Source organism: Hevea brasiliensis, chromosome 6 (assembly GCF_030052815.1).
Source record: "Hevea brasiliensis isolate MT/VB/25A 57/8 chromosome 6, ASM3005281v1, whole genome shotgun sequence".
NCBI classification, from domain to species: Eukaryota; Viridiplantae; Streptophyta; class Magnoliopsida; order Malpighiales; family Euphorbiaceae; genus Hevea; species Hevea brasiliensis.
This window is the reverse complement of record NC_079498.1, coordinates 17,274,205-17,285,461: the sequence shown is the minus strand read 5'-3', so window position 1 is coordinate 17,285,461 and position 11,257 is coordinate 17,274,205. Positions and strand designations below refer to the sequence as shown.

Genomic DNA, 11,257 nt, shown 5'->3' with positions numbered 1-11,257 from the left:
ATGTACGAGCTCCTAACCTTTCCTTGTGAAATTGATAATTGGTTGTTGTCCAGAACTTGAGTTATTTCCAAAAGGGGGTTTGCCCTCCAAATTAGAATCACTTGACATCAGAGATTGCCAAAAACTCAAATTCCAAGTCATTGCTGGCAGAAGCAGTGACTATGAAGAAGAAGAAGAAGAAGAGGACGACGACGAGGAAATGCTGCTGCTGCCCTCCACTCTCACCTATCTTGTTACCCAATATCTTGACAATCTGAAATCGCTGAACTACGAGGGGCTTATACACCTTAGAGAGTTAAACACCAGTCACTGCTTTCAACTCCAGTTCATGCCAGAATGCATGCAAGCCCTCCCCTTGTGAAATTGGAAATAGAATTTTGTTCACAACTCAACCCATTTCTAAAAGGAGGTTCACCATTCCAATTAGATTCACTTAAGATCTCCGGCTGCAAAAAAGCCATTATTGGCCTCATGAAATGTGATTTTCAGACGCTTGTAGACAATGAAGTGGAATCCTTGCCAGGAGACGCTGCAGCCTTCCTCTCTTACCTATCTTGAAATCCGGCGTTTTGACAAATCTCAAGTATCTAGAGCTTCATCACCTCACATCTCTAAAACACTTGATTATACACAAATGCAAAAATCTCGAATGCATTGCAAAAGAGAGGCTGTCCTCCTCCCTTTCTGAACTTACAATTAGTTATTGTCCTCTGCTAATTAGTCTGGTTGGGGTAGACTGGCACAAGATATCTCATATCGCTGGCTTATTCATTGACTCAATTCGTCCATTACATGGGTAATTTTTTGAAGCTTCAATTTTAAGTATCTTTTTATTTTTTTAACTTCACCATAAAAGGAAGAAACAGAGGTTGCTCATCAACTCTCAAGTTCTGTTGTATGTGTGTTGTTCCTCATGTATTTTATTTCAATTTGCGTCCAATCTATCTTCTTGTTATTTATTCTATGTGGATTCCTCCTTCCTTTCAGGATGTTGATCCCAGTTGCATCTTTAACACATTTCAGGCTTATTTAGGCATTACTGAAATCAGATAATTTCTCATACTCTCTCCCATGGCGGACTCTTTCCCTCTTCTCAAATTCATAGCTAGCTGTTGTTTCTGTGTAGCGAGTCATGGTGGACTTCTCTCATCTCTTGATTCGAAGAAGGTCAGTGTCTATAAATTTGGACTTCTCTTAGAAAGCTGTATGGCTATTGGTCTCTGTTGATTCTTGACAAGTTCCCAAGTGGAAGGAAATATTTGCATTGTGATTAGTGAAAAATTCTACAAAAACATACTGTTTTTTCTTTTCCCTTTTTTTTTTCTACATCTGTAAGATACATTCTTGGTGCTTAGTGATTGATGTTTTAGTTGATTACTTGGAAACTGTATACTTCTAATTACACCAGTTTACATTAACTATTTGCATTAATCAAATTGAATAAAAAAAAGCAAAAGAATTGAAAAAAAAAAAAAAAAACCAACCATTTTGTAGTATGGTATCATGGCTGGCGGTCCGGTCTGGAACTGATGATTTTGGATTGGATCGGTTTTGGTCTGGTTTAAGATTATTTTTGGCAATTTGATTTTGATGGATTTTCAGTTTAGAATGATGCCATGACTTATTATTGTAACTCATGGTTATTTCTTTTTATTTATGTTTTGAGAAGGCCGGTACAAGGAAGGGACAGAGCATTACAATACTTGAGAGACAATCCTCATCTTCACAAAGAAATATAGTAGGTTAGTTGCTTAGCTTTTGCATGCATATTCCATTTATCATTTGCATTGTCTTTTATTTATATTTTTCAGTTTCTTTGTTAGCAGTCAGGACATGATCTTTAACTAGGGGTGAGTAGATTTTGGTTCAAATTGAAAAATCGAATCGATTTGAGTCAATTCGATTTAATCGGTTCGATTTTAAAATTCAATCGGTACAGTTCAGTTTTACATTATAAAAATTTCGGTTATTTCGGTTTAGTTCGGTTTTAAGGAGAAAAAAATCGGTTAAACCGAATAGAACTGAATAGTAATTTATATGTTCAAATCGAATCAAATCGAACCGAATTGATTTTTGAATTGATTTATTTTAATGGGAAATTTATGAATTATATTTAATTATATATATATATATATATTAATTGTTTAATTTCATTGATTAATGGTTATTAGGTTCAAACCAAAGTTAAAATTAGACCAAATAATTTGAAAATTAAATCTAAATTAAAAAATCAATAAAAAATCAAAATCGATCAATTTAAATTGAACCGAACCGAAATAAAGCAGTTCGATTCGATTCGATTTTTCATCTATTTTAATTCGGTTCGATTTTTAAAATACATAATTCAGTTTTTATAATTCAATTCAATTCGATTCGGTTCGAACCGAATGCTCACCCCTATCTTTAACTTGACCAAAGTTCTACCTACTGAAATTGAAAACCTCAATACCCATCTTATTGAATTGTAAGTATAGCATGTCTTGAATTGCAAATTATACATATAGTTAATTTTATTCTAAAGATATCAAAGTATTTGCATTTATCAGCCCCATCATGCCTTGGCACTTACCAATTTCTTGATCTCAGATTGATTTCTTATTAATTTATTTTTATCTTGGTGCTTTCTTATATTGTCAGGTGATTTGGAATTTTCTTGTATTGGAATCTTATATTATCTTGGATTTTTAGACTTTGTTGGGCTTTAATTAGATTTTACCTATTGAATGTTTTTGAATTTTGTTTAATTTTTTTTTCATATAGCTGAATGATATGATATATTCAATGCTAAATATATTTTCAATAAATTCATTTAAATATAAAAATGTGTTTTGTTATGCGTTTTTTATGATATTATAATTAATGGAGTAAAATTTATTTATATTTATTATAGAATTATTTATTATTTTGTAAAATGTTTGTAAAATGAAATTTGAATAAATGATAAAAAAAAAAAAAAGAGAAATGGCTTTTTGAAAATACATTAAAACATCCCGTTTTGGATATCAGTTCATAGGGTAACACGTATCTGTGTCGCTCTCTAATTCGCGGGGCACATTTATTTCTGCCGCAGTATTATTCGCAACTTGGCCAGCGGTCGGTTCAACAATTTCAATCTGATTTCAGTTTGATTTTCAATTGAATTTGATTTGAGTTAATTCAAAACAGTAAAATTAAAAAAAAATTAATTTGAATCAAATCAAATCAACTCAATTTTGATCCAATTTCAATGCGATTTAAAGAAGAAAGAAAAATGATTTTAATAAGGCGTATGCTCATGACTGATTCTACTCCGATGATTGTGAATAACCTCTAGGTAAATCCACTGAGGTTATGAGTGATAATGTAGTTAATTACCTAAAGCGGATTCCACGTGGAATTTATCGGCACACATGTTTCTACCGTTATATTATCCTTGATGGTAAATTTAGACTTTTTGTTTTTTGGCAGCAATTCATTGAAACACTAGGAATTAGAAGCATCAAACTGGTGTAAAGAAACAATAAAAATAGGGGCATCCTCAATTAGGGCGGAGACAACAAATTGAATTAGTGAGATAAAAATTTTTTATTTTATTTAAAATAAAAAAAATATTATTTACAATAATAAATTATTTATTAAAAAAATAATATATATACATAAATAATAACAATTAATAAAAGAATAATTTTATAATATAATAAATTATCGCTATTTTCATTTTATATAAAGCGTTTTTTAATCACTTCATTGTTAATGTTATTAAAAATATTTTTTAATATATGTAATTAAATAATTATTAAATAACTCATATTTTATTTGATTTTACAATTGAATTTCATAATTTTCATTGTACAAAATACTCTCTAACGCTTGTAATTGTAACAAGGAATATAAATGCCAGTTTCACAAGCCAACAAAGTAAATAAATACACTAGATTTTTCATAAATTACATATCAATTATCAAAATATTAAATACAATAATTATTAATTAAAATGTTAATTATTATATAATAAGTACAATAATTGTCAAAACAATATGTTTAAATTTATTAAATATAATAATATTTTAACTATTTTAATGGGATAAAAATTACTTTAATGAGTATATAATTTAATTTAATAATATATATCATTTAATATATTATATATATAAGATTTAAAAAAAAAAAAAAAAAAGAAAATGAGTGGATCAATTTATGAAGTAGATCCGCCCTTGTCCTCAATCCATACGCGTTCACTCTCACCTGCATCACCATGTCCGAGCTTAGCCAAAGCATGGGCAATGGCATTTCCAGTGCGTCGAATATAAGACCATCAACAAGTATCCAGAGCAAAAGACAAATCCAAACAATCCCGCAGCTATGTAGCATGGAAAAGGAAATACGGACACGGAAAAATGATATTTAAAAAAAAAAAAAAAAAAATATATATATATATATATATATATGCAAATTATGAAAGATATTCAATAATAAATAAAGTCTAAATCAACATTCAAATTCAACCATAAAGATATATATTTAGAAGTTTCATACTTATAAGAAATAAATATTAACTATAACACATTCAAATGTTTTAAAAAGAAAAGACAATGAAATTTATGACATTTCCTCTACTTCATTGTCTTTTTCCTTCTTTATGCTTGTAGTTGTATTTTTATAAAAAAAAAAAAAATAGACTCTAACTCTGGTTCATCCAATGAAAAGTTAGCAAATTCAAGAACTCTCACATCTTCCATACTCTCAAATTGATCACCACCAATATCCCACAATTTTGTCTTCTCATCATAATATTGGGAGGAGTTTCTCGATAGAAGACGAAGATTATTATAAATAAAAACCAAGTCTTTTGCACGTTTTGGAGTCTTTAAAAGCCAAGTAAAGGTGCATTAGAACCAAAACATGCCCACCACTTCCTAGAATCTGTAGCATACATATTTCTAATAGAATCAGGGTCTGCAACAGGCACACTTTTCAAAGAAAAATTTGTAAATTCATTATTTGCTCTAATTCACTCATCTTTATTAGAAAAAATCCTCCTAAAGCATTTAATTCTTTCAGTTAGATACTTCTCCATCCATATAAGGAGGCACTTTATCTTCTTCCTCTTGATGCCATTTTTCACTATAAAATCTTCAAAAATAAGAAAAAAAAATTCAGGAAATAATAAAGAAAAATTATAACAAGAAGATGAGTATGTAAGTTAGAAATTTACATTAGATTTAATGAATGAGCCAAGTAATAAAGGGGAGTGTTGCTCTTTGCCCAACGATCAACAAGAATTCGATGAACCATATCATAGAAAGGAGAAAACCCATCTGCTTGTTTTCCTTCATGATAAAAAATAACTTTCTTCATCTTTTCAATCATAGAAGCCCACAACTCATAAATCAAATGAAGGCATAGTTTGTTTGTGTCACAAACTCTGATCATGTCATAAATGGGCCCAGTAAAAGCAAGGATGTAATCAACATTTTCCCACTAATCCTCATCCACCACTTTATTACGAACAAATCTAGCTTTGCGTTGGTCATCTTCTCGGTATTGTGTCTATTGATCACTTATAACCATTGCTTTTAAAGCATGCCTAATGAGTTTAAATCTTTTAAGCATCACAACATTAGAAGCAAAACGAGTGTCAGCAACTGAAAATAATTTCAAAGGGCTAAACCGATTATAAATTGCAAGCCTCATGGAATGATTCATTATAAAATTCTTGATTTGCAAAGCATCCCTATGGATTTTAGTGATCCAGTGACACATATAATAAGTTTCTTGATTAGTTTCCAAATTTTTTGCTGCACATATATTCGTCAAAGCAAGATTAAGAGTGTGCACAACACAAGGAGTCCAATAAATATGTGGAAACATTCCCTCAATGATTTCTCTAGCACCTTTACATTTAAAGCATTATCAATAATGACTTGTACCACTTTTTGATGACCCATCTCCTCAATTACTTCGTTTAATAAATTAGCAATAAATTGTTTATCTTTTATTTCAGCAGAACAATCTACAGATTTGATAAACATGGGGCCAGACTCAAAAACAACCATAAAATTAATCAAAGGCCTCCTCTGGGGATCACTCCATCCATCACTCACAATACTAACGCCATTTTCTAACCAAGTGCTTTTAATTGGTTCAAGCAACCTCTCTACATTTGTTTTTTCTTGCTGAAGTAATGTGGTTCTCAATTTGTTATAACCAAGTGGCACATAACCTCCCAAAGCATGATTAGCAGCAAAAGAATAAGAACTCACATAATAAGGGTTTCTAGCAAAATTAAAAGGTAGACCCCCTAGTGTAGAATATTTTAGCAATTTCTGCATCTAATTGAGCTCTAGTTTGCAAGTCAAAAGCTCTACCAAGAGGAGAATCGTTAACTCTTCTTTTCTTCAAAGCTGCTGAAATACTTGGTTTAGTTATATTCAATGAAGGAACAGAAGTTGTACTAATAGGCAAAGGAACTCGCCCAGATTGTGAATTGGTAATTTTGTTTGTTACCTCATCCTCCTACTTCCTCATTTTAGAAACACAATCATTCATCACTTTTTTACACACACCAACCCATTTTCTAGGGATTTTCAATAAAGAAGCCCTCACTCTAGTATAAGTCCCTTACTTTTCTTGTCCACAAAAATTACATATCCATTTACAATTACCCCCTCAAGTTTGTTACATATCTCCATAAATGATTAAATTCTTCCTCCCTAGTTTTCGAAGAAGTGGCACTAGTGCTATTTGCTTGGGTAGAATTAGAGTTCGAAGAATCCATTCAAATATTGTCCTATTAAAATGACAAAAAGAAAATGCAATTTCATACAATTTACAAATTATTTAAACAAATTATATACTAAGGATTAAAGCATAATGCAAATTATATATTAAAAGATTAAAGAATTAAATAATAGAATTGAATAAATTGACTATAAAAATTATTATGAAAAATTTTAATATATAATATAATGATACATTAAAACAAATTATATTAAACACATTATATATAAATTATTACAAAAATATAAAATATATTAATATAAAATACAAATTTTGAATGTTGGAATTTTTATTTATTTATCATTAATTAGAATTTAAACTTGAAATTTTATAATTTAAAAATAACTTTAAAAATATATATGCATTTGTCCTTAATTGCCTTCAAAACTTTAATTGTAAAAATATGGCAAATCTTGAAAATTTTTAGTGAATTTGAGAGAATTTTTTTTTTATTTTCCTTCTAAAAAATATATATATTTATGATAACTCTTCAAATTTGGTTTGAGAAAAATCTAATTATAGAATATACATTTAGAGAAAAAAAAATTGATATTAAATGTGATAAATTTATGATTAGTTAATGGAATAAAATTGTAATTAATTAATGGAAGTTGCTCAATAAAATTGTATCACAAAGAAATTAAAAAAAGAAAATAATAAATTAAATGATAAGGAAAATAATAAATTAAATAATAATAAATTAATCAAACAATCCCTATATAAACCTAAATACCTAAATGTGATGGGGAATGAGAAAAGAGTGCACGATTGGGAATAAGAAAGGGGAACCAGAAAAGCCAATTGACAGAGCAGGCAGAGCACAGATAGAGAGAAAAGAAGAAAAAGGGAGATGCCGTCTTTACCTGTGATGCTGTCATTCCTCCCCTTCTGCTTCTTTTTCTTTTTCTTCTTCTTCTTTTTCTGTTGATGAGGATGGATAGGGCAAATCAAAGAATGAATAGGGTAGACCAGAGAGAAAAGAAGAGAAAGGAAGATGCGATCCTTACTTGCGATGCTGCCGTTGAAGGTTCTTGATTGTGAATGTGAAGTGGTGTGATCTATTTGCGATTTTAACCTACCCATTTTTTTTTTTTAATTTTCTTTAAAGAAATACTTTTTCAATTTTCAATATTTTCGAAAACGGCCCGGAAACGTTTCCTAGCCGTGTCAGGTTGTTTTCTCATCGGAAACGTTTTCGACACTAGGCAACATGACCCAGTGCCGTTTCCGTGCTTCAGTCCTGCAGAACAACTACCAATCCATTCAAAGGGCAATCTCTAGCTTGCAACAAATCAATAATCCTTAAGCAATCAGATTCAGCAACAATACATTTAAAGTTTGAATCAATTGCAAGCTTTAAACCATAAGCTAGAGCTACCATCTCTGATATCTCCGGCGTCCATGATCCTGACACACACTTAGAGGCTGAAGCTATCACATCGCCATTCTCGTGCTGAAAAAACACTCCTAATTGAACCATACCCAAAGAAGAGATTCCTTTATCTGAATTCAACTTAATGAAACCATGAGCAGGAGTGGACTACCTATGAAATAAATCTGGCATTGGTAGTGCAACCTCATCGCCCTCTACCCCTGAGACCTGCTGAAATTCCACCAAAATCATATTAGCTCAAGGAGTAATAAGGACGAGTCCGCCTCTCAGGAGAAATAAGGATGCCGTGTTTTTAGGCTTGAGTAAAGGAGTGATAAGGTGAATTCTGTAAATATTGTATATTTGAATGAGTCTTTGTGGTTGAGATTCTTTGGGTAATTCGTTCCCTTCCAAATGAAGACTATCACTTGGAAGGGAACGAATTACCCAAAGAATCTCAACCACAAAGACTCATTCAAATATACAATATTTACAGAATTCACCTTATCACTCCTTTACTCAAGCCTAAAAACACGGCATCCTTATTTCTCCTGAGAGGCGGACTCGTCCTTATTACTCCTTGAGCTAATACGCAGATGTTCAGTGATGGACCGATTTTCATCTTTGCGAAAATAGGTCAATTGCTGTCTGAGGGTAAATTCCCTCTCTTGAGAATCTTGTGCATATGCATCTTTTAATGCACTCCAAACAGTATGAACTGTTTCTAGTCCGATGACAAGTCCGAGTGATTCCTCACTAAGGGTGCCATAGATCCACCCACGAAGTAATCTATCAGACTTTTGCCATGCCTTGAAGATGTCTGATTGCTGTGGTTGATAGTTTTCTGGAATTGGATTGGGAGGGGTAACGAATTTCTGATCTTCAGGAAAGCCATTAACCAAATGATCCGACAATTCCTGACTTTCATCTAATCTATATAGTTGTTCTCTCCACAGAGGATAGTTTGATTGTTTGAGCTTTAAGGTAACAAAATTGGCTACATTCAGAGAAGAAGCCATGGTGAGCTGATCGTTGAGGCTCTGATACCAAGATAACAAAGTGAAGAAGATGTAATTTTATTAATGTGAAACCTCAATGATCCAATTGTGACAATACATTCACTTAAATAAAAAGAATAATAACAGAGGTTCTTTGAAAAGGAGGAGAAAAATAATGAAGACTATCACTTGGAAGGGAACGAATTACCCAAAGAATCTCAACCACAAAGACTCATTCAAATATACAATATTTACAGAATTCACCTTATCACTCCTTTACTCAAGCTAAAAACACGGCATCCTTATTTCTCCTGAGAGGCGGACTCGTCCTTATTACTCCTTGAGCTAATATCCTTATTACTCCTTATTACTCATTATTTTTCTCCTCCTTTTCAGCAACCTCTGTTATTATTCTTTTTATTTAAGCTGAATGTATACTGTCAATTGGATCATTGAGGTTTCACATTAATAAAATTACATCTTCTTCACTTTGTTATCTCTGCGTTTGTTTAAAGAACTCTGCGACAGTTTAGCCGCTATCGGGAAAAAAGTACCCGATGAAGAAAAAGTCTTTTGTCTCCTTACCAGTCTGGGACCCCAGTACGAAACGTTTACTACGACGATGCTTAAACCACCGCGACCCAATTTTAATGAACTGGTCTCTCAACTTAAGAATTTAGACCAGCGACGAGTGTGGTTTTCCACACAGAACGAATCTGGTCTTGATCAAATTTCGCATGTGGCTTTTTATGGAAATCAACAGAATTCATCCAGTAATTCCTCGAATCGGCGTCCTAGATTTAATTCCCAAGGGCGTGGTTTTCAAGCCCAGAAAACGCAAAACCCTTTTCCAAACAAAGAGTCGTATTCTTCCCAACGGCGACCTCCCCCGGCTGGTCGTAGAAGAATGACACCAGCTGAACGAGAGCTGTATAAGAACGAAGTGTGTCAATACTGCAACAGAGATGGTCACATCGCGAAGATTTGCTGGTGGATTCCACAAGAAAAACAAAGCAGCCCTGCTCAAGCTCTTTCGGCACTCACATTGGATACTGATGTTGTAGATACTGACTGGGTTGCAGACTCTGGTGCATCGAATCATATGACAGGTAACAAAAATCTATTCCATAAACTTACTGACTATTATGGACCTGATTCCATAACCATCGGCGATGGAACGTTTCTATCCATCGATGGTGTTGGAATGACGTCTATAGAACAGAAGCAAAAATTATCACTTTCAAATGTCTTTTCTGTTCCTGCTCTAAAAAAGAATTTACTTTCTGTAGGCCAATTAACAGATGATTATCCTGTGAATTGTGAATTTTCTAATGTTTCTATTTCTGTTAAGGATCGACAGACGGGACAGGTACTGCTACAAGGGCCACGGAAAAATAACCTTTATATCTTGTCAGGGAATCCGAAAGCATATTTTTCCAATCGATTTAGGTCTGGAGCAATGGACATATGGCATCAACGATTAGGACACCCTCAACCTTCTGCGATTTCTATTTTGTTTAATAAGAACCTTATTGATGTTAAAGGTTCCTTGCATTCTAAATTTTTATGTGATAGCTGCCAATTAGGCAAATTGAGCAAATTTCCATTTAGTTTGTCTTCCAATAAAAGTACCACTGTATTTGAAAAAGTTCATTGTGATTTATGGGGACCAGCCCCTGTTTTATCTTTTGCCAAATTTAAATATTATGCTTGCTTGGTAGATGACTATTCTAAATACTCTTGGCTTATACCACTAAAGAAAAAATCGGATTTCTTTGTTGCTTATAAAGCTTTTGAACAGTTTGTGCTAAGACAATTTGGGAAGACCATCAAGGTTTTCCATTCCGATGGAGGAGGTGAGTTTTTGAATAATGCTTTATCTTCACATTTTCTTTCACAAGGTATTAAACATCAAGTGTCGTGTCCTCATACACCCTTGCAAGCAGTCTTTGTCGAGCAGCGACACCGCTTTATTCGTGAATTAGGATTGACGATGATGTATCATAGTCATGTGCCATTGTCTATGTGGGTCGATGCTTTTCAAACCGCTGCTTTTTTAATAAATAGGTTGCCTACTGCTAGGGAATGAAACACCATATTTTAAATTGCATGGAACTCATTTTGATTA

At 32.5% G+C, this 11,257-nt stretch overlaps 1 protein-coding gene across 1 annotated transcript; it reads left to right on the top strand.

Annotated features, from left to right (window-relative positions):
• Positions 1 to 9,633: 9,633 nt before the first annotated feature.
• Positions 9,634 to 10,585, top strand: LOC110673648 (uncharacterized). The gene is made up of 2 exons (XM_058148436.1): positions 9,634 to 10,238; positions 10,481 to 10,585. The coding sequence occupies exons 1-2, from the start codon at positions 9,752 to 9,754 to the stop codon at positions 10,525 to 10,527; spliced, it is 534 nt and encodes a 177-aa protein (XP_058004419.1). The 5' UTR covers positions 9,634 to 9,751; the 3' UTR covers positions 10,528 to 10,585.
• Positions 10,586 to 11,257: the final 672 nt, after the last annotated feature.

Bases quoted from the DNA above. Each gene is read 5' to 3' on its own strand.
- LOC110673648 (XM_058148436.1), top strand. From the start codon at position 9,752: ATGCTTAAACCACCGCGACCCAATTTTAATGAACTGGTCTCTCAACTT. The intron at 10,239-10,480 runs GTAACAAAAATC...ATTTCTGTTAAG, and splicing joins TGCATCGAATCATATGACAG to GATCGACAGACGGGACAGGT.